The sequence below is a fragment of the Microcaecilia unicolor genome, chromosome 2 (assembly GCF_901765095.1).
Source record: "Microcaecilia unicolor chromosome 2, aMicUni1.1, whole genome shotgun sequence".
Classification (NCBI taxonomy): Eukaryota; Metazoa; Chordata; class Amphibia; order Gymnophiona; family Siphonopidae; genus Microcaecilia; species Microcaecilia unicolor.
The window spans coordinates 505,382,024-505,404,214 of record NC_044032.1 but is presented as its reverse complement, the minus strand read 5'-3'; the positions used below and the strand labels follow the sequence as shown (position 1 = coordinate 505,404,214).

The window sequence follows — 22,191 nt, the reverse complement described above, 5'->3', positions numbered from 1 at the left end:
GTCCCTTTGAACAGTAGGGGGTGATTGGAGGTTGCAACGCTGTTCATGTTCTGCCCTCTTTTCTCAGCACTAGCTGTCGATGTTTGACCAGTTGTCTGTTTTTCTTGTTCTGCGGGATAAAATAGTAGAATATCATGAAACTAACGAACACATGGCCTATCCTTCGCAAAGTACCAGCAGTTGGCAGCTGTGTGTTCATAAAGATGGCCGCCAATACACCACCATGAGTACGCCATGTGGCCACATCTACATACGCTATTTTGTAAGATTAGCAGACGCCATGTGGCAGCAATTACATGCGCTATTTTGAGACTCTGCAGCTATATCAAGCATAATACATAAAATTATTCTTTTTCAAAACAGAAATACTTACTTTCTTGCCAATGTAAACCTCCGAGCCACTTGAGATGTTTCTTGAGCAGTAGGAATGACTGGGGGCCATGGTTCTGTTCGTACTCTGCGCTGTCAAAATACACAACAGACCATTACGTTCATCATCTGTACCTTTTTTGATTATTTTAATACAATGGTTTGAGGGCCTCCAAAACACTTACATGTTTGCTTTTTGAGGGTTGTATTTTTTCTTTTTCTACTGTAAGCATGTTCTAACAGTATGCATGATGATGTTTTATGGTTGTTTTTTCTGTTCTTATCCCCAGACTCCTGACACACTGTGTAATTGTGTTCTTCCTGCATACAACATATAGACCTTTAGTAAGTTATGCATTCATGTTAGTTGACGTGAAGAGACAATGTAATGTTTTCAAAATCTTAACATATCACTGCAGCTGCTCTCTGTAGATTCTATTTCTGTGTTGTGCCTGGGTTTTCTAATTTAAAAACTAAAAAAACATCATACAGGCCTTAACTCTTCCTCCTTATAATTCCCCAATGTGTCTATCACACATGACCTTTACTTTACCACAACCTCACTCTGTTTTATTCATACCAGCATTGGCGATCGCCTCTAAGGTACTATGTAAGCCACATTGAGCCTGCAAATAGGTGGGAAAATGTGGGATACAAATGTAACTAACTAAATAAATACTCTCCATCCACCCAGCTGGGGGATGTTTCAGGATAAACATGCTTATGTGAAATATGATTGGACAAAAGAGGAGAGACCCCCTCCTCTGTGACACCCACCCCCTATATCTTTGGCCAACTGTACTAAAGGTCAATTGCGACCAGATGTGCTGATGTTGGGGAAAAAGAAAAGGTCCTGAACCTTGTTTTACACAGTTTCATAAGATCACACATGACACTTCATTAGTTTTATTATTTTTTATTATGATATATGTTTTTATTCTGCAACAGTAGCCTGTGCAGGCCGTGATCTTCACTTGTATGCGTTGTCACTGTTCAACATGTCCCATAGTCTGAAACAGAACAAATATGTTTAGAAGTACACACTTTTGTAAAAGGAACCATGTTTTCTTTCAAATATAATACAATCAATATAAACATGCCTCAAAGTCTGAAACAGATACAATCATATAGAGAACTACACACATTTATAAAAGGAATCAACTTTTCTTTCATGTATAATACAGTTTATGTAATTTATGAACTCCCTATCCTTCAATCTGTTTGGCTAAACTATTTAGCTTTTCAATAAGATTAGGCACTGATTTTGCACTTTTGTTGAGGTCCATGATGGTGTTAATAGTTTCATTAAAATCATCAGTAGTTCCACTTTATACCCAGCTATCAGAATGATGCCTAGAATACATTCCAAGCACAGTCTCTTGCAAAGTGCTCATTGGTTTTGCGCTCTTACATCAGCATGCCATCTTAGGCACACATGTTGGCTCAGCCCCCACCTTTCCAATGCACACCCTTGACTGTCTTTTGCCACAATCTCACCCCAGCAGCGATGCATAATGCTGCGTACGCCTTGTAGCGCTATAGAAATGCTAAATAGTAGTAGTAGTAGTATTAGTATGAGTGAATTGAAGACGCTTTTCCAGTAAAAAGTGTGGATCCTCTGTTACTTAGTAAGACCTCTACGGTGCCATCATCCCATGTCTTGGGCATCCTTGGGTCTGGATGCCCATGTTCAAATTCTCTGTATACCTTGCTCATTTTCACTGGCTTCCTGATAGCAGCACAAGCAACACAATGGAGTGGAAGAGTGGCCTAGTGGTTAGGGTGGTGGACTTTGGTCCTGGGGAACTGAGGAACTGTGTTCGATTCCCGGCACAGGCAGCTCCTTGTGACTCTGGGCAAGTCACTTAACCCTCCATTGCCCCATGTAAGCCGCATTGAGCCTGCCATGAGTGGGACAGCACGGGGTACAAATGTAACAAAAAAAAATATGTAACTGACCAGCTGTGGCTTTGCGACATCTCTGTACCCTTCATCATTCACCTACAAAAGAATATGGACAGTCTGTTAAAAGGAGGATCAAGAAAACCATCCACAAAGGTATACCCCAGAATATATTTTGTCAAAAAAGGAAAACAAAATTACATGCATACCTGTGAAATGGGGGAAGATGATGCCTCCATCTGATTTAGAAGATTAATGAGTTCTGTATCCTCAGCCACTTGATATATTTCTGCATCACCGACAGCATCTATGAACGCATCTTCTAGAAAATCTGTGGCATTTTCAGTCATAGTTATATTCTGTTCGCAATCTAGGTCTTCTGTTAGGAGACATTGACTTCTTAAGAGTCAAACAGCTTTTGCCCACATGACATTTCATCCAGCAAGGAATCTGTCATTTTCTAGCCAGCAATGGGTCCTCCTGGTCTGTTTCAGATATACACTGCACATTCTGGTCACTAACAATGTTTTTCTGATTCTGTCAGGTTGATTACTGGTGGGTAGTCCTCAATCTTGGCATCAAGACCTTTAAGATAAAGACTGAGGTTTTAGCCACTCTTTAAAAACAAGGGTTGTTTACCCCTACTGGTCCTCTATATTTTAGGGGTTTCATAACACTCCATGTTTAGCTGTTGTATCTTTCTGATCCAATGATAGATGAAAAGTGCTTAGAATGGTCATAACGCCTTTTTTAATATCTACTGGTCACATGTTGTTCCTGCTAGGGTTCTTATGTTCTATCTGCAGACTTGTCCAGACATGCCTAGCTTTGCCACGTGTTATTACGTTTTTATATATGTGACTGTATGATAAATGGGTTTGCTAAGGGACAGACAGAGAAAAAGGTGGGGGTCTGGGGAGGGGGATGCAGAGAGTGAGAGGTTTGCTTATCTGTAACTTGAATGTTTCTGAGGTGAACACTGCTAAAAGCGAAATAAAGTATTCAGATTGTATACTTTTGAAGGAAAACAAATGCCTATTTTCTTTTTGTGGTGGATGGCTAGAAGAACGATGAGGAGGGTTCTCTGGAGAATGGCTAGACAGGAGAGGGCTATGGGGGATGGCCAGAGAAGGAGGGGGTGTGGGTTGGTGACTAGGGAGAACTTTCTTAAAAGCAGACAATCCAGCTTTAAAAAGGTGTCCTTTTTTGAAATGGAGCTTAGAACTCTGTGTTTAGCTTGGGGCACAGCTGAGATTCCGCTGTACATTTTGTTGCTAGCTAGGGGGAAGGGGAGAGGGTCATAGGTGGTGGCAACAGATCCTATTGATCTCACATAGACAGTGTGAAAAAGTAAACACCAGACTACAGACCCTGAGTTCTCACAGACAGAGAATAGTTTGCTTTGCTGAACGAAAAAAGCAAACAGCTCTGCTGTTCTTAAAAAGCAGATGATCCAGCTTAAAATGGTGTCCTTTTTTTTTTGAAAAACAAATGCCTATTTTCTTTCCTGTGAGAAAAAAGTGAAGAAACAGCTTTAAAAGTAAGCACAAGGTATCCTTTTGAAAGAAAAAAAATCATAAGAAAAGAAAAACGTCTATTTTATTTCCTGTGAGAAAAAAAGTTTAAGGTGTGCATGCACAACTAAATTCCACCGAGGCAGTAGGGGGCAGTGTCAGGGTTTTTTCAACGTCACTTCCCATCACATGACCCCCATCCAGGATAGCAGCTAGTACTGGAGATAGGAAGTGAAGTGATGCATACAGTGCTGGTCTTGAAAAGGGACATGGCTACGACATCACTTTCTTGTGACATCACCAAAAAGGGTGGGGTTTGGGGAAGGGCTATGAAAATAAGATGGGGTGATGGGGCATGGCTATGCAAAAGTAATAGGGCTTGGGCGGGGTCAAGATGTCATATCCAGTGACATCATCCAAGGGGATGGGGAGTGGGAGTGGCTTAGGTGTGGGTTGGGTGGTGACATCATTGAAAGGGGCAGGGAATAGGCATGGCTTGGGCATGTCCTCGCTTCTGATTGGCTGAAAACCCAGAAGTGGGCGTGTCACCTGTCAAAATCAATTAATTTTGACAAAAGTCCATGAGCTATACTACTGTTGCATACCATTTTAGGTGGATCTCTTTATAAATCCCAATATATATATATATTTTTATATAAATATTAAACTAACTAAACTTCCATGGCTCTCAGAAAACTACAGTAGGTCAGACTTCTCAGGACTGAGCTTTATCTTGTTTCGCCAAAACCACTCTACCACCGCTTCTAAACACTCATCTAGTCTAGTTAGCTGCCAGATTCTGTATAAGTTGCCCAAATTTGGGCATAAATCACAGATCTACAGATAAACTAATTAGCTAATTAGGCGCTAACAAGCACCTAATTGGCAGTTGAGTTAAGCATGGTTCTATCCTATGCGCTATTCTATAGTATGTATACCTAAATTTCATAGTATGTGACTACAAAGAGGGTGTGGCCATGGGAGGGGCATGGGCAAGTTAGGGGCGTACCCAAAATTTAGGAGCGATTTTATAGAATACTGCAGGAAAAAACAAAAAAGAGTCCACACTCTGCACAGGTCAAACAAGCAGAAACAACAATAGCGGAGTGGACGAAAATGGCTGGAGAGCTTAATAAAATGAACAGTTGTTGACAAAAGATATTCAGCCATTTTCTTCTACTCCGCTGTTGTTGTTTGTGCTTTTTTTACATGCCTAACTGCCACTAGTTGGGTGCCAGCATCTACACCAGCCTTTGGCGTCCAAAGGAAAACAACTTAATGTATGGCCAAAATTTCTGCCGGTGCCTCGAAAACCATATGTCAAAATCCAAAAATTTTAAGCACAACCAGCTCCAATCCACAACTTTATAATTTTTAAATTTTTAAAGTGAAAGACAATGAACCTCAGCCGTGCCACACTGCTTTCATACTTGTAGCACTGTCTTATGCGCTCACATCGTCATTGGCTCAACCTCCTCCACTACCCTTAACAAAATTTGCATTTATGACTGACTCAAGTCTTCAACTATTTTAACTGTTTTGATTAACATTATACTCATCTTATGATGAAAGTTTCAAAACATGTCGGCAACAAACTAGGAAATAAGGGCAAAAAATATTAAACCATCCCTTTCCATATTAAAAATAACTATACTTCTGAAAAAAACAAACAAAATCTTACCTACTGATCAAATTATCCTAGCCTGCTGACTTCATGCCTTAGACAAGATGGCGGTGGTGTCCTAAACACAGTGTTTTTATACTAGTGATTCATAGGGACCCCACCAATCACAGGAAGGCTTGAATTTAAAGGGATATCTAAACTAGAGACATCCACTCAATCTCAGCATTTAAACCCCCAGAGGCAACAGTATTTAAAGTAAAAATCCATTGCTGTTCTTTAAAGTTTAGTAAGGTCTCCAAATTGCAACCCTTCCACCCCAATATAACCTGATCGATAATTCTCCAATGGAAGTCCAACACCGAATGTTTTTTTTAATATCCAGTGATTCACTAACGGAGCCTGTTCAGTCCTAGTGCTTATTCGAGATTTATGCTCATTAAGACACATTTTTATGGACCTTTTACTACGGCCCACATAGACCAGTTTACAAGGGCACTGTATTATGTAAACTACATTGGTACTAGTACAGAAAGTGTCCCCCCTGGCCTTGAGCTCTAAACCCGTCTAGGTATCCCTCCATATTGGTCCCGTCATACTAAGTGGGCACCATTGGCATCTACCACATGAACTATGGGTACCATTATCTATATTAGCCCTCCCTTGGCCATATATTCTTTCCACGATTATATGCAATTAATGGGAAATCATCAAACCCCGAGAGGACCTGCAATATATGTTAATTGGAGTGCAAGATCTGCACAAATTTTGAAGATAAAGGAGTGAATGGCATAACATAAGTCAACTAATCCTCAAAGACTGGGCATTTGTCTTGGAGCAAGAGTTCCCTATTTGCAAAGCGTGCTCTGAGATCAGCCTGCCATAACGCCTTACGAGGGTAACCACGGATGTGAAATCTATCGGTCAAATCTTTTGCCTTTGTCTTAAAAATTGAAAGATCCGTACACAACCTCCTCGTCTTAAAAATTGACTGACCAGTAAATTAAACTTTAAGGCATAAGGATGAAAGCTCCCAAACTGCAAAAAGGTATTCCTCTCAACTCAACTGGCTTCCGATACACAGATGTTTGAAAATGATGCTGCTCCTTTGACACTAAAAATTCAAGCTTAAGCCAATGATATTTCAATGTGAACTGAAGATGAGTGTCCAAAGTGTTAATCCATCCTCCAAAGGACACCAGCTCCTCTTCAGAGCCCTTCCAAAGAAAAAAAAAGTTTCCAAAATACTACTTTTGTGAAACTGAGGAGAGGAATATAATGACATATGTTCAAACTGAGATACATATAAGGTGGCCACCGACGGGGATAAAGTCGCCCCCGAATGTTTCTGTCACATATCTCTTGTCTTTCTTCTCTCATATGTTCTTTATCTGACATACGTTTCTCTGTTTCTTGGGTAGACATCATTCAAAATAGTCCCAACTGATCTGCATCTGACCTTTGTCCTGCACATGAGGGGCAAAATAAACCATGGTTTAGTTGATACCATATTATATGATGGCAGTAGTCGGGCAGGAACAATTAGCCCTTACTCCTTCTTGGCATATCTTCGACTGCACTGGATTAAGAGTGGGAGAACCTTTGTTTTGGATTTGGTGGAGGAGCTAGGGACATGTTTTGGAACCAAGAGGCAGGGTTGGAATCCCAGTGTCTGGAACGTGGTGGGGTGGAGAGTAGGGGTGGGCAGCCTGGATCCATAATTGTGCGCTGCCCCAGACCATGATCATGTGTGCCTCAGCAGGGAATATACATACTTCTCCAGCTATGACAACATGCATTTGCAGGTGCCAATTCAGAATTTACTAAACTGCTGTACCACAGTTTAGTAAATCCTACAGGAACTATCTTGAATTAAAAGTGCCTATTAATGTGTCATTTTGATGTGGCATAGGAAAAAGTTCCCTTGGAAAGACAAGAAACAGTTATGAGGTGTTAAGTGCTTAATTATTTTATTCATTGAACATCATTTTAGGTCCTAGTCCCAACCACCTACAGACAAAAAAAATCTGGTCCTGATTTTTAACTTTAGCTGTTTTGACATTTGATTTTCTTGGTTGCTTGTATAGATATTAAAGATGGTGGCATGTCCTATACAGCTTCAAGCTCTGTGTAATCAAATACAGATGTAGATGCTTTGAAATTAATTTCTACTAACTGATGACCCATGTCTGCCCACACTCACACTGAATTCATGTTTTTTTTTATACAGGATAAATAAAGAATGGAACTCACTGACAAAAAGAGTGCAGAAAACAAAGCAGACCAAACTATGAAAACAAAACAGGTGAGTGATTTTCTTTATTTTATGACATCAGTTTGTAAGGTGGCAATGGTCATAAAAACATAACAGCAAAAAAAGCAATTGCATATATTTCACTCGATGGTTTCAGTGTGCAATCCGCATCCATTTTCTGCCTGTAATCTGCCTGGTTTGTGCCCATAACTGTATACTATTAGGGTGAGAATTAGCACACGCTGCCATGCCAGTGTGGTAACAGCTACTGCTCATGCACTAAAACCATGTGCTAATTTGCATGCAAGCTGGTTAGCACACTTTATTAAACAGGCTCCTAAGTGATTGTTTGAAGGTCACAGTCGGCAGGAGGCTGACACCTCTATAGTCCATTCTCAAAGCACCATTCAAATGTCTTCCACTTAGACCCTCTTCCCTTTTGCTCTAGTTTCTCTACAAACTTTCTGTTTCTTCAGGCTTTCACATCATATGAGTATTCCACCCTTCCTGTTTTCTGGTCTATCTTAGCCTCTTTCTATATCACATCTGCTGGTTTTGAATTTCTTCTCTTTTTGATTTCTCTCTTCTCTCCAATGTAATTAATTACTTCCTGCACCAATTCAGCCACATCATGCCAGATTTTATATCCTGCTCTTTATCTCCTACATTTTCCTGTTTGTGTAAAAGGCCATTTGTCCATTTCATGCAGTCATCTTTCATCTTTTGTTGAAGATCCCAAGTTGTCTTCTTCCTTGTCAGGTTTCCTATGCCATATTAGGATTTGGAACAGACTTTAAATGAGTTGCATGTTGAGAAGAATCTGAATTCTTCTTTTTTTTTTTTTCAGAATGGGTCTTGCTATCTTATCATTGCTTCTCTGGTCGGAGCCATTGGATCTTCCTTTTTGTATGGGTACAATCTGTCAGTAGTGAATGCCCCTACTTCTGTAAGTAATTGAAGTTTTTTTTTTACAGAAATGCCTCAATATGACATCTGGATTTATGTGCAGACTTATTAGAATTATGCCTATAGAAGTGATCTGTAAACCAGTTCCATGGATCCTGGAGCCAACTGGCTTTTCAGAATATCCATATGAGAAATTTATATAAATCGGAGACTCAGAATGTGTATATATGGGTACTCTGAAAACCTGATCAAAGGTGAAGTCCCCTGGGAAAGGTTTGGGAAGCCCTGGTCCAGTGTATAAAAATTCTGGCGGCAGCAAAATTTCATCCTACCTGACAAGCCTTCAGCCACTGTCTCATCTGCACAGACTACCATTACCTTTGGCCTAACCCTCTTCATGGACCTTTGACCACTTCTTTCTTGCATAGGCATGCTTCTGATTACTTTTGCCTCCCCAGCTTGGACCTCATATCAATTCCTTGCCAGTGCCACCAGCTAACCTCATGCCTTTGGCTGCAGACGCAGTAGCAATAGCAGGTTAAATATGTAGGAGGACTGATTTAACCTGTGCTCATAACACTTTATGGCCCCAGACCTCAGGGCAGCCATGACAAGGGTGGGCCCTGCCAGTGAGCATGGGGTGTCTCAGTTTCCAAGCTCACTAAACCTGCTGTTGATATTACTACTGCAGCCAGACTCATAATGCCAGCAGAAGGACATGATATAAGGCATAGAATGGTATTTTATATTTTTTTATTTATTTAAACATTTATATACTGCCTAGACCTAAGTGTTTTTTAGTTTTTTTTTTACAGGTACTGACACTGTCCCAAATGGGCTCACAATCTAGGTAGTACCTGGGGCAATAGAGGACTAACTGACTTGCCCAGTGTCCCATGGAGCAGCAGAGGGAATTGAATCTGGTTCCCCAGGATCTCAACTCGCTGCCGACCAATAGACTGCAGAGGGAATTGGTTCCCCAGGTTTGCAACCCGCTGCACTAGCTATAAAATTGGAAATCAGACATCCAAGTCAGGATGTCTGAAGTTCCACTAGTATTTTAGAAAAGGATCTACCGATGTAGAGCCTGCTCTAAAATATATGGTAAAATGGATATCTATGGTCATTCTTAGGAAAAGATGTCCAAATATGGACGGTCAAAAAACAGGCACATAGACAACCTTTTCTCAGTACATGAATGCAGGGATGGACTGATGATGATCTGGGCCTTCAAGCACTAAGATTTATGGACCCGTAACCACCTATCAAAAATGATTAAACTAAATGGAAACTAGAGGAAAGTGGACCCCTGTTATTATGGTCCCTTGGGCACTTCCCTATTTTCCCAACAGTCAGTCCATCCCTGCATGAATATCTGTTATCAAATAACTCCAAATAAAAAAAAACACAAATAGGAATACAAAAACAACAATAAAAGAAAAAACAACTCTTTATAATTATCAATAGTAGAGGATGCAACACTAAGGGATGAAAAACTCCCTCAGGTCACTTTCAGGTATCTAAGCCATGGTGCTCCTGGGGTTAAGGCTTCTAAGACTAACAAGAACTATGAACCTATCATATGGGGCTCTCATTTGTTGCTCAGATACATCCCTGAGTGAATCAGAATCTCAAATGCAGTAACTAAAGGGAAGGGTAAGCAATCACAAAGTGTACACATCCACTACTAACAATAAGCTGAGGTGTCCCCTAAAAATAAACTGTAACACAGTCCAAGTTTTTCAAAAATGTTACTTATCTGTATGCCAGACAATAATCAGGGACATGGTAGGTAGGTGTTTAAAGAAAAGCATTGGTTACCTATTAAACAAAGAATTACATACAAATTATTGTTACTTACCTTCAAGGCATTCAGGCTGGGCACCCCAGATTACCTGGCGTCTCTTACAATCCCATACACTCCAGCAAGTTTTATGCTCCATTAATGACTATCGATTGGTCCTTCCAGGACCAAAACAGGCACATTTTGAGACAACCAAGCACAGTGCAACTCATGAAAAAGGCCATATATTAGACTTTATGACTTCCTTTCATAATAGCTTGAATAGTTCATTCCAATGGAAGCCAGTACCACAGTCTGACCACTTCCAACTGGATTTCACCATTGATATCTGTATGTTAAGCTTAACCAGACACAAGTCATCCAAACTCATCTCCACCAGAGGTAAAATCAACGAGGCCATTTTCTGGTCTGAGCTAACAGATTCTCTCACTACTGTATCTCCTACACATGGTTTGATCAAATCCCGCTAGGACACCAATGTGAAAACCATACTAGACAAAATTTGCTCCATTTACCTCTAAAAAGGTCAAGACATCCGGAAATTCGCAATGGTTTACAGAGGAACTATCCATCCAAAAAATGGAATGTCCGTGCCTTGAAAAGCAATGGAGAAAGAACAATGATACTACTGATAAATCCAAATGGAAGTCAGTCTTCTGATGGTACAAAAAGAAGGTAGCTGACTCACAACGCCAATACTATAGAAGCCTAATAGGTCAAGATGATCTTGACAACAAAAAACTTTTCACCTTAGTTAAAACACTAGTTTCCATTAGTAAGGATAGACATTCACAGAAAACATGTCCCACTGCCCAAGACCTCGCTGATCATTTTGCCAATAAGATCCTCCAAATTATGTCCGAGCTATCTAAGGCTACACCAACAGAGGAAAATAGTCCAACCTGTAGTTCAACCTTAATTGCCAGAGATCCTACAACCCAAGGACTCAAAACTGACCAAAACTGGGAATCTTTTCAACCACTAACAGCTGAGGATGTGCTCCCGAGCCAACTGCTCCCTGAATCAATGCCCCAAATGCCTACTCAAATTCATCCCTACGGAAGCAGTAAACTGGTTACTCGATCTCAATGAACTGTTAAAAACTGTCTCTCTTCCTCCTAATATGGGCAAACTTGTTCTCACTCTACTACTGAAGGGATCTGGGCTAGACGTAACATCACCTGCAAACTACCGTCCAGTGGCAAGCATACCCCTTTTTACTAAAGTATGAGAAACCTACATTAGTAAACATCTTTCTTTATATCTGCAAAAACTTTCTATTTTACATTATCACAATTTGGCTTCAGATCATCACATAGTACGGAAACATTGCTGTTAGTTCTAACTACATATGTCAAACAACATCTATGCAAAGGCAACCAAGTAATTTTTCTCTAGTTTGATTTATCGGCGGCATTTGATGTGGCTGACCAAACATTGCTACTCGAATGCTTGGATCAGATAGGAATAAAAGGGACAGTGTTCAAATGGTTCAATGAATTCCATTCAAATCGAAGTTATTCTGTCAAGCAAAACAACCAACTTTCCAACTTGTGGTCTCCTAACTGTGGGGTCCCGCAGGGATCTCCCCACTCACCTATCCTGTTCAATCTCTTTATGTCATTTCTTGCCTCAATACATCTGGGACTTAATGAACCATTAATATCCTATGCAGATTACATCTTGATTTTCTTACCAGTAACAGCATCAAACATAGATCCAACTCAGTCTGTAGCGAATGGTATGACTGCTGTCAGCATCTAGGCTCTGACCAATAAACTGAAATTGAATGCCCAAAAAACCAAGGTCCTGTGGTTCTGAAATCAGGGAGTTGAGGTCTCATCACCAATAATTTTGTCCAATGGTCAAATCTTTACAGTTGAATCTGAAACCAGAGTATTAGGGGCCTTGCTTGACTCTTCACTCACCTTCGCTTCCCATATTAACCAGCTATGGAAGAAAACACTATTCAAAATGAGACAGCTACATCTAGTCAGATCATTCTTTGACCAAAAAAGCCTTCACACTACTAGTCTATATGTTAGTCCTACCTCACTTGGATTACGGTAACATTCTTGGTATTAAGTGTCAATATAAAAAAAACACCCTGCAAATCATACAGAATACAGCTGCTAGACTAATATACAGACTGAATAGATATACTAGTGTTTCAACTCATCTAAACACTGGCTTCCCATAGCAAAAAGACTCAAGATCAAAGCTGCTTGTTTAGTTTTTCAAATCCTACAGGGCTTCACCTCTAAACTGCAGTGCTGAATAAGACCGCTTTACTATGTCTGGTCCAGTCTAACAGACTGAAACAACAACTGATGCTTGCATAACCATTTCAAAAGACAATTAGAAATTAGATTTTCAGCTCTCTATTCCCCATTCTTGGAGTCAAAATGTGGAACGCTCTACCTATTCTCATCAGAACAGAAAACAGCTACCTCAACTTCAGGAAGTGACTAAAAACCTTTTTCTTCCCAAAGACTACTTCATAACAATCCATCATGACTTCTACTTCCTAGTAACATCCATTATCCTTTTCTTAATGTTGTTTAGTCTCATGCATTAATCCAATGGTCTCTAATGTTCCTCATACCTTACACTAACACTATCTGCTTTTGTTTCACCTAGAATGTAAACCGCACTGATCCCTGGAAAGGGGATATTAGCGGTATACAAAAATTGAATTGAATTGAATACAGTGGGCCAGGACAGGAGAGATCCCCCTTCTGCTTTTGCCCATCTAGCCTTGGATCTCAAAATAGCTGCTATGACCCCTAATAGTAGTGTCACACTACTACCGCTAGAGGTTCAAACCTCAAGCATCACTAGAAGAGGGATCAATAGCTAGTTATGGAGCCAGAAGGAAAAAGCAGAGCAGGAAGGCAACAGCCTGACAGGGAGTTGGTTAGGGCCATGGAGGATGTACCAAATTTGATAGACAATTGGAGCATGGAGGTACAACCAGGATAGGAAACAGCAGATAGAAGTGGTGGGTGCACAGAGTGTAATTTTAGATGCTAGGATGATGCACGCTAAGCACAAATTCTTTAACAGTTCTGGTTCTGGAAGAGACCTTATGATGATCACAAAGGGAGCACATTATGCAGCAGAGCAGAGCCAGGTACTAAATAAGACCATGCTCTCTTTTCAGGCCCGATATTTTCTGTGTGTGTTAGGTTGCTGCAGGGATATCTAGTTTATTTAGAAGGTTAGGATGATTAGCTACAGCAGAATTTCTTATTAGTGCAATACAGAGTTTATTCAAAACTTCCAGCCAACCCTTCCTGTATGCTGAGCTCATGTGTTTTGAGAAGTTTTTCCCATGTGTTTTGAAGAAGATGGCTGTGACACTACACAGCAATAGAGGTGGTAAGATGAACTCCAATGGCTCCTCCTCTGCTCTCCACAAACATGTACATCAGGGCATGGGTCCTCTGTACCCCGTGGTAACCACACCACTATTAAATATAAAATGTCAATAAAACTTTCATTTTAGCAGATGCTATGTAGCCTTGTCACCTTCTGCTGTAGCCTGCTTATCTGTTCCTAGAGTGATCTTATGAACTGGATTCCTTCACAATGGATATGGTCCATAGGCTGACACTTATTGGATACAGTACAATATTCCAAACAAACTGAGATTAGAATCTAAGTGGTAGCTTCCTGAGCAGAATGCCCAGTTTCAGCAGGGATAATAAGGGTGCAGGTAGAGGACTAGTTAGCTGTGATGATTTCTTTGTTAACATACAGAAATTCAGCGATAGGTTTCATTGGTATTACATTAAACTCATTTTTCTCCTGCCCTCGGTCCTTGTTCCTGTTCCATTTCTGCACCAGTATTTCAGTTCTGTATTTTTCCCTGCTGCTAATTGTATTAACAGATGGGCACCCAGAACATTTTTGTTTATTTTTCATTTTGAAATAATTTCATGCAAATAGTGCAAACTATTAATATCACACATACTTTTCTGAGAGTGTGCTGTAGGCTTATTCCCCCTAATTCTAGAAACTTCCATGCACAGTTTTATGCTTAGTGCACAAAGTTGTGCATACAAGTTATAGAATAGTGTCAGTTGTGTGCATAACTTATTATAATTAGTTATTTGGTGATAACTACCAATTATTGGCTATAATTGGTGCTAAATGGAATTAATTAACATTTATTTATATATCTGGAATTAGTTCACACATTTTTCAGTAGTAGCTCAAGGTGAGTTACAGTCAGGTACACTAGGTATTTTTATGTCCCCAGTGGGCTCACAATCTAATTTTGTACCTGGGGCAATGGAAGGTTGAGTTGCCCAAGATTACAAGGAGCTGCAGTGGGATTTGAACCAGGCACTCCTGGATGAAATTGTGCTTACAAAATCCATTATGTAATTGTCTTGGACCCACCCATGCCCCTCCCAAATCCATGCCCCCTAGCAATTACACAATGGTTTTTACAAGCACAATTTCACTTATGCACACTTACACGCACTTACGCACACTTTCACTTAATCACAATTTCACTTACACACACTTATATACACTTACGCACATGCACATGAGTTATAGAATAATAACAGTTACACACCTTTACACCAGCCTATAAGCTAGCATAGATGTTCGCGCCTACAGATAGGTGTGGAACTGTGGATATACTCTGTCATGCCATCACCTACCTTTAAGCAACCTCCAGAGAATGACCCCATAGTGCACACTCTTTCCTGATAGTGCTTGCATGAGGAAACCATTATGCATGCATGCGCTATCGTGAAAGAGTGTGCACTGTGTTCATATAGCACATACTCTTTAAGAAAAGTGTGCCACATATTCAAAAACATTATTCATTCACATGACAGCCCATCCCTAATACCAGCTGACATCTATTAAAGTTCACTGAAAAATGTTTTAACCCTCTTTCATAGCCCAACCCCATCACCATGCTGTGCAGAATCATTCTGCTCCAATAGCTGTGCCCTTTCCCCTTTGGGCAGCATGAAATGCAGTTATCAGATCCATCTGCATAGCCCCTGCTATTGCCTCTTTCTGGCACTCAGGTCCTATAGTTCCTAGTGTCCGTCCTTCTATGTCTGGTCCCATAGCCTCAGGCATATCTATGCTGACTTCTATTAATGCTACCAGTACTACTGCTGCTGACATCATGTTTGGATAAAAGGGGGGAAGAGGAAGTGGTTGAGGAAAGTGACAGAAGTGGAAGTGTCCTTTTTTTGATTTCATTATCTGGGGGTCACATACATTTTTAATTGTTGTGGGGGTCATATTAGATAACTGTTTGGGAAGGACTGTCCTATATTACATTCTGCCAATTTCACTCAAAAGACAGTCCATGGCAGAGTATAAAATGCATTCATAATAAAATCATTTGGGTCAATATTGAGCTGGCGGTGGTTAGCTTTTTTTTTTTTTTTAAGTTCTAACCTCTGTTGGCTAAATTAGACCTGAATATTTAATGCTGGACCATGTCTGGACACTGGCATTGAATATCTTTCTTTGTCACTCCCAGAAGTTATGTGGGTGCAGTCTAATATTCAGTGTTGGCAGCCATATACCTAACCGAGCAAAGACAGAAATGTGTTTTATGCTGTCCTATCTGTCTGGTTAGATATTTGGGCACTGCACTGAATATTGCTGGGGCTTGCTTAACTTCCAGGTTCACCCAAACTCCACCCTTCAACCTTGCCCTGGCACTATATGGTTGTGTCAGAGTGGTCAAAGTCTATTATCAACCCCTTTGAGAACTGAATGACCAGTAGAATAACACCATACAAATCAAAAACCTGACCCAAAGGCCTGCACAGACAGCTATGCTTTCAGCTGCTTATGAAAACCTCTACAGCCCTTCTCCTTTCTTAGGGTCATAGGCAGCAAGTTCCAGTACGTGTATTTGACATCATGCTAGAAACTAGCCTCCAAAGGGCATTTCATCATTGCAAAAATTATGGACAAAATGGAAATCCTCTGCTCTGCCTACTTGATATTGCAATGTGGCTTCTAAGTGAAGTTATTATAACTATAGCTCACAAGATGGCAGTGTTCTCAAAATTTAGACTGAAATTTGTTTGAATTGGAGTCCTGGCTTGTAGATTGTGCTCTTTAGTGTATATAGAGGAGTGGATGCCTTTATAGGTCTCACAGCTATAGTCATAAACGTGTGATTATAATACCAAGTAGTTCATTTTTTCGTTTGATATAAAAATGAGCAGTTTTAATGTTGACATTTTGCTGAGATACCTATTGTTGAAAGGGGTAGAATTAGGACAAGTTTGAAACTTGTGAGCAGTACCGCTAATCATTTTAACCCTGGCAACATTCTATTTGTACATCTTTCATAAGCATTCACAATTTAATTAGCTTAAATATGTAAAAAAATATCTATGAAAAGTAAATCTTACCCAGTTCACTGGTTTGAAGTTCCTAAAGACTGCTATTAGGGATTTTAAATATCAGTGCAGATTGGAAGTTTGCAGAAGAGTGCAATTGCCCATAGGGAAAGGGGAAAGGGGACAGGAAAGCATGTAAAAAAATTAAAGGAAAAATATAGCTGGAGATCTGATGCAGGAAATAAAGCTAATCCACCATTACTATACCCCTGCCTTATAATATACCTAATTATATTGTCTGCTTTTGGATGCTATGCATTTACATGGAGAAAACAAAGGGTCCAATGGAGGTCTTCAAAAAGGACAAAAAAAAAAGGATAATGATTGCTCCTGTCTGCAAATTCCTTCCAGTGAGATGTCTCTGGACTGTATAAGAGGGACTGTCTCTTTGTATCAGGTGTTCAGCGCTGCATGCATCTGATAGCGCTATGCAAATGCTAATAATAATAATAATATAAGATTTAGCTGGAATTTATGCGCATCATGAAAATCTAGCTCATGTCAAAGTCATTTGTGTTGCTTGAGGGAGTCTTTTACTAAAGATTAGCTTGAGTTATCTGCAGCAGGGCTCATTTTTTAATTCCTATGAGCCCTGCTACAGATAACTCGCGCTAATCTTTAGCAAAAGACCCCCTGAGTGTCCTCCTTCTAACAAGTCAGGGACTAGCCTTGGAAGAGATAGGGGTCCTTTTATTGGATTTATACCTATGAGCTGCATGGTACTTAACGCACACTAATTCACCTTAGTAAAAGGATCCTAAGTAATTTTGATGAGAGAATGCTCCCAAATCCATGTGGAGGGGCATAATCGAATGGCGCCGGCCATCTATATGGCTAGCGCCGCAAAGAGCGGACCCGAACCATATTATCGAAAAAGATGGCCAGCCATCTTTTGATTTGATAATACGTTTGGGGCCGGCCAAATGTCAGAGACGGCTGGGTTTGAGATGGCCAGCATTGGTTTTCACCGATAATGGAAACTGATGCCGGCCACCTCAAACCCGGCCAAATCCAAAGCATTTGGTTGTGGGAGGGGCCAGCATTTGTAGTGCACTGGTCCCCCTGACATGCCAGGACACCAACCGGGCACCTTAGGGGCACTGCAGTGGACTTCAAAAATTGCACCCAGGTGCATACCTCCCTTACCTTGTGTACTGAGCCCCTCCCCCAAATCCCCCCAAAACCCACTCCCCACAACTCCACACCATTACCATAGCCCTTATAGGTGTAAGGGGGCACCTAAATGTGGGTACAGTGGGTTTGGGGGGGGGGGTTGGTGGGCTCCCATTTACCACCACAAGTGTAACAGGTAGGGGGATGGGCCTGGGTCCACCTGCCTGAAATGCACTGCACCCACAAAAAACTGCTCCAGGGACCTGTATACTGCTGTCAGGGAGCTGGGTATGACATTTCAGGCTGGCAAAAACGTTTTTGTTTTTTTTTGTGGGTGGGAGGGGGTTGGTGACCACTGGGGGAGTAAGGGGAGGTCATCCCCGATTCCCTCCATTACCATCTGGTCAGTTGGGGCACAGCTTGGTCCTAAAAATAAATGGACCAAGTGAAGCCGGCCAAATGTTATATATCAGTTAGAACATGCACACTTAAGTGTGACATAATGGCATGCTTCCTCTTTCTTCATTTGATAGCTGGCGTGTGTGAAGTTTGTGTTAGTGGTTTGCTTATGTATGCAGAATGTGTGTTTAGATGTAAGAAGTCTATGGGTGTGTGTTTGTGGCTGGAAGAGTGAGGTGACATGTATATTTGAATGTTTGGTAAGTATGGGGATACTGACTGGGGAAGGGAGGTATTATGGGCTATGAGTATGTGCGGATATGGGTTTAGAGAGGGATATGTGTGTGCATGTATGAGTGTGGATGTGTGCACATTGGATGAGTGTGTTAAGGGATGTGCATACACAGAGGCTATGGAGATGTGGTTTGCTGGTGTGTGTGGGGGGGGAGGGGTGTATGTGGGTGTATGTGTCTTGCTACTGAGTTCGACATTGCTGTGAATGATACAAAACCCACAGACACTGACAAAGATCCCCGTGATATTTTCCCTACAAATTTGCTTTAAATTATATGCTCTAGATTCAGATTATATGTTCTCTGAACTAATCAGTTTTAGAATATGAACTATCTAATTAGTTTTAGCAGTATTTGTAATAACCAGTCATCTTATCAGAATCCACAAGACCAAAACTTGATAGTTTAGTATAAAAGAGGCTGCTGAAACTTAGAAGGGGAAAGGAGGAACAAAGGAGTATGATTCAGAGTGAAATGAGGAAATTAAAGCTGATGGGACTTGCTGAATATTACTGGATGCAAATATTCTGTTAACTTTAAGACAGCCACTGCTGGCATCCAGAGTTGTCCAGTTAAGTTGAAATAGACAGGGCTGATGTCCAGGGCTGCCTGGCTAAACTGAAACCATGCCTCCAGAATGCCTCAAACATCTTCTCTTTGGTGACCATTAACTTTTGTCTGCTCAACTCTGTAGCCAGGTAAAATTTAACCAGTTACTTTGAACTTCGATTTCGTGAAGGGCAATTCTATAACTGGGCACCTGCCTTTATGTGCCCCTTGCATGCGTAACTGTACACTTACATGTGTAAGTATGAGCAGGGCACCTATGTGCTATTCTGTAAGGTCATGTGTTATTGGCATAGTATGTAATTTGACATCGCCTTTCACAAAGGAATTTTGTTTGGGGGGGGGGGGGGGGGGGCTCTGAAGTTTTGGAATTGGCTTCCTGAGGATTTTAAAGTGCTTAATGATTACACAGTATTTTATTGCTGTTTGAAGACTTGATTGTTTAATGGGAAAAAAGGAAATTGTGGCCATTTTACAGCCATGCTAAAAGTGGCCTCAGCGTGAGGGAAACCCATGTGCTTGTCATGACTGTGGTTGTGATTTCCCCTTTCAGTTTCACCTTGTCTTCCGGGGGTCAGCTTCAGAGGTGGCTCCAGTTTGTTATTTTCTTGCATTGTTGCCTCTGATACTACTTCTGTGTTTCAAGCCTCACTCTGGTGTTCTGTGGGCTTCAAGCTTCACTCTGGTGTTCAGTGTGTTTCAAGCATCTTTCCTGTATTCATCATCAGAGAAGGCCTTCATAAGGAAGGTGAGGACGTTGCATCAGTGGCGTAGCAAGGGCGGGGCGGTCGGAGCGGTCCGCCCCAGGTGTCCGCGGGTGGGGGGTGCTCCGTCGCGTTTCTCTCCTGCCACCACCTGCCTTTTTTTTTTTTTATCCGTGCAGCCACGCAGGCAGCGCTTCGCGTCTGCCCTGCGTGTGCTGTGAAAGAAGTAAATCACCAGCGCTGGCTTTGGGGCTTCCCTCGATGTCCCACCCTCGAGGAAATAGGAAGTTACCTCACAAGAGGGCGGGACATCGAGGGAAGGCCTGAAGCCAGCGCTGGTGATTTACTTCTTTCACAGCACATGCAGGGCAGACGCAAAGCGCTGCCTGCTTGGCTGCACGGATTTAAAAAAAAAGAAAAAGGCAGGCGGTGGCAGGAGAAGAGGGCTCTGTGGCTCTCAATGGAGGGGGGATGGGACTAGGTCAGGGGGGAGCTCAGAGGGGAGAAGGGGATTGGAGAGGGTGGGGGTGCTCAGAGGGGAGAATGGGGATTGGAGAGGGGGTGGGGGAGTTCAGAGGAGGGGTGCTCAGAGGGGAGAAGGGGATTGGAGAGGGTGGGGTGCTCAGAGGGAAGAATGGGGATTGGGGAGGGGTGGGGGTGCTCAGAGGGGATTGGGGAGGGTGGGGGAGTTCAGAGGAGGGATGCTCAGAGGTGAGAAGGGAATTGGGGAGGGTGGGGGTGCTCAGAGGGGAGAATGGGGATTGGGGAGGGGTGGGGGTGCTCAGAGGGGATAAGAGGACTGGGGAGGGAAGTGCTCATGGGAGAAGGGGTCTGAAACTGGAACTGGGGGCTGAAAAGGGGCAGGGGCTGAAACTGTGGGGACTGGGGGCTTTAAAGGGGACAGGGAGAACTGGCTGGGGCTGAAGCTCGGGACTGGTGAGAGAAAAGGGCTGGGGTTGAAACTAGGGGCTGAAAAGGGGACAGGGAGAAGTGGCTGGGGGCTGAAGCCCAGGACTGATGGGAGAAAAGGGCTGGGGACTGGTGGGATAGTGGGGCTGAAAAGGGTGGCAGGTGGGAGATGTGGGCTGGAACTGGAACTAGGTGCAGGTGGAAAGAGGGGGCTGAAAAGGGTGCAGAGAGAGGGGACAGACCCTGGATGGGAGGGCAGACCCTGGATGGATGGGAGAGCGAGGGCAGATGGATCAAAGGGGCAGAGAGAAAGGGCAGATGGTGGGTGGAAGGGGGAGAGAGAAAGAGGGCAGATGGTGGATGGAAGGGGCAGAGAGAGGGCAGACACTGGATGGAAGGGACATTAGAGAGGGCAGACACTGGATTTCAGAGAAAGAGTGAAGACATGCTGGATGGAAGGAAGACAGTGAAAAGAAGATGAGGAAAGCAGAAACCAGAGACAACAAACTGTAAATAAAATATATTTTTTTTATTTTTTTGCTTTAGGGTATAGTATTGTATCTGTGTTTATGTGTTAATAAATGTTTATAAATAGAACATATAAATAAGGTAATCATTTTATTGGACTAATTTTTAATACATTTTGACTTAACTTTCAGAGAACAAAACCCCCTTCCTCAGGTCAGGATAGGATACTATAACAGCACTATACTGTATTGACCTGAGGAAGGAGGTTTTGGCCTCTGAAAGCTAAATGTATTAGTCCAATAAAATGGTATTTTATTTTCTATATTTGTTTTATTTCTATTTGTTAATTTGTAAAGTGGTGATCGGATTTGTTAGTTTTTTCAAATTTTATATTTTGCACAGTACTAGGGGACATTTTCTGTTTCTGTGGTGTTGCATTGTATGCAGAGTCTGGCATCGGGGGTTCAGTTTAATTTTTGTCTAAATAGAAAGTTTATGATTACTTATTCTATAGTGGATTAGGGTGTATCTGTGTTTGTGAAAAAGACATGGCTTTTGGTTGGCATTGACTGTGCAGGATCGACGATCTGTATTAATCTGTCTGTTTTCATTTTACAATAGGTGAATTGATGTTCTAGTGCTCACTGTAGCGTTTAAGATGCTTGTGTGACTTGTAGAAATGACTGCTTATGGTATGGTAGAATTGCGCTATAGGTCCTGAGTGTTTTGTATTCTCGGTATGCCTAGTACTGGATTTGGGGGTGGGGGGTGTTAAAAAATGACCGGCCCCGGGTGTCAACTACCCTAGCTACACCACTGCGTTGCATCACCAAAGGTCTCCAGGTTTTCCTGTGTGCTTGTAGCACTTCTGCCTTGTTCCTTGTCGGTGTGCTTGTATAGCACTTCTGCCTTGTTTCCTAGCCTGTGTGGGCACTTCTGCCTTGCTTCTTTTGTTTGCTAGTGTGCCTGT

General features: G+C 41.8%; 1 protein-coding gene across 1 annotated transcript in view; it reads left to right on the top strand.

Moving 5' to 3' along the window:
• Nucleotides 1-22,191, top strand: part of SLC2A9 (solute carrier family 2 member 9) — a 200,305-nt gene that overhangs the window by 14,134 nt on the left and 163,980 nt on the right. The window contains exons 2-3 of the mRNA XM_030191186.1: nucleotides 7,637-7,711; nucleotides 8,508-8,606. Of these exons, the coding sequence (XP_030047046.1) occupies nucleotides 7,649-7,711; nucleotides 8,508-8,606 (162 nt within the window). The 5' untranslated portion in view covers nucleotides 7,637-7,648. The remainder of the gene's footprint in view (nucleotides 1-7,636; nucleotides 7,712-8,507; nucleotides 8,607-22,191) is intronic.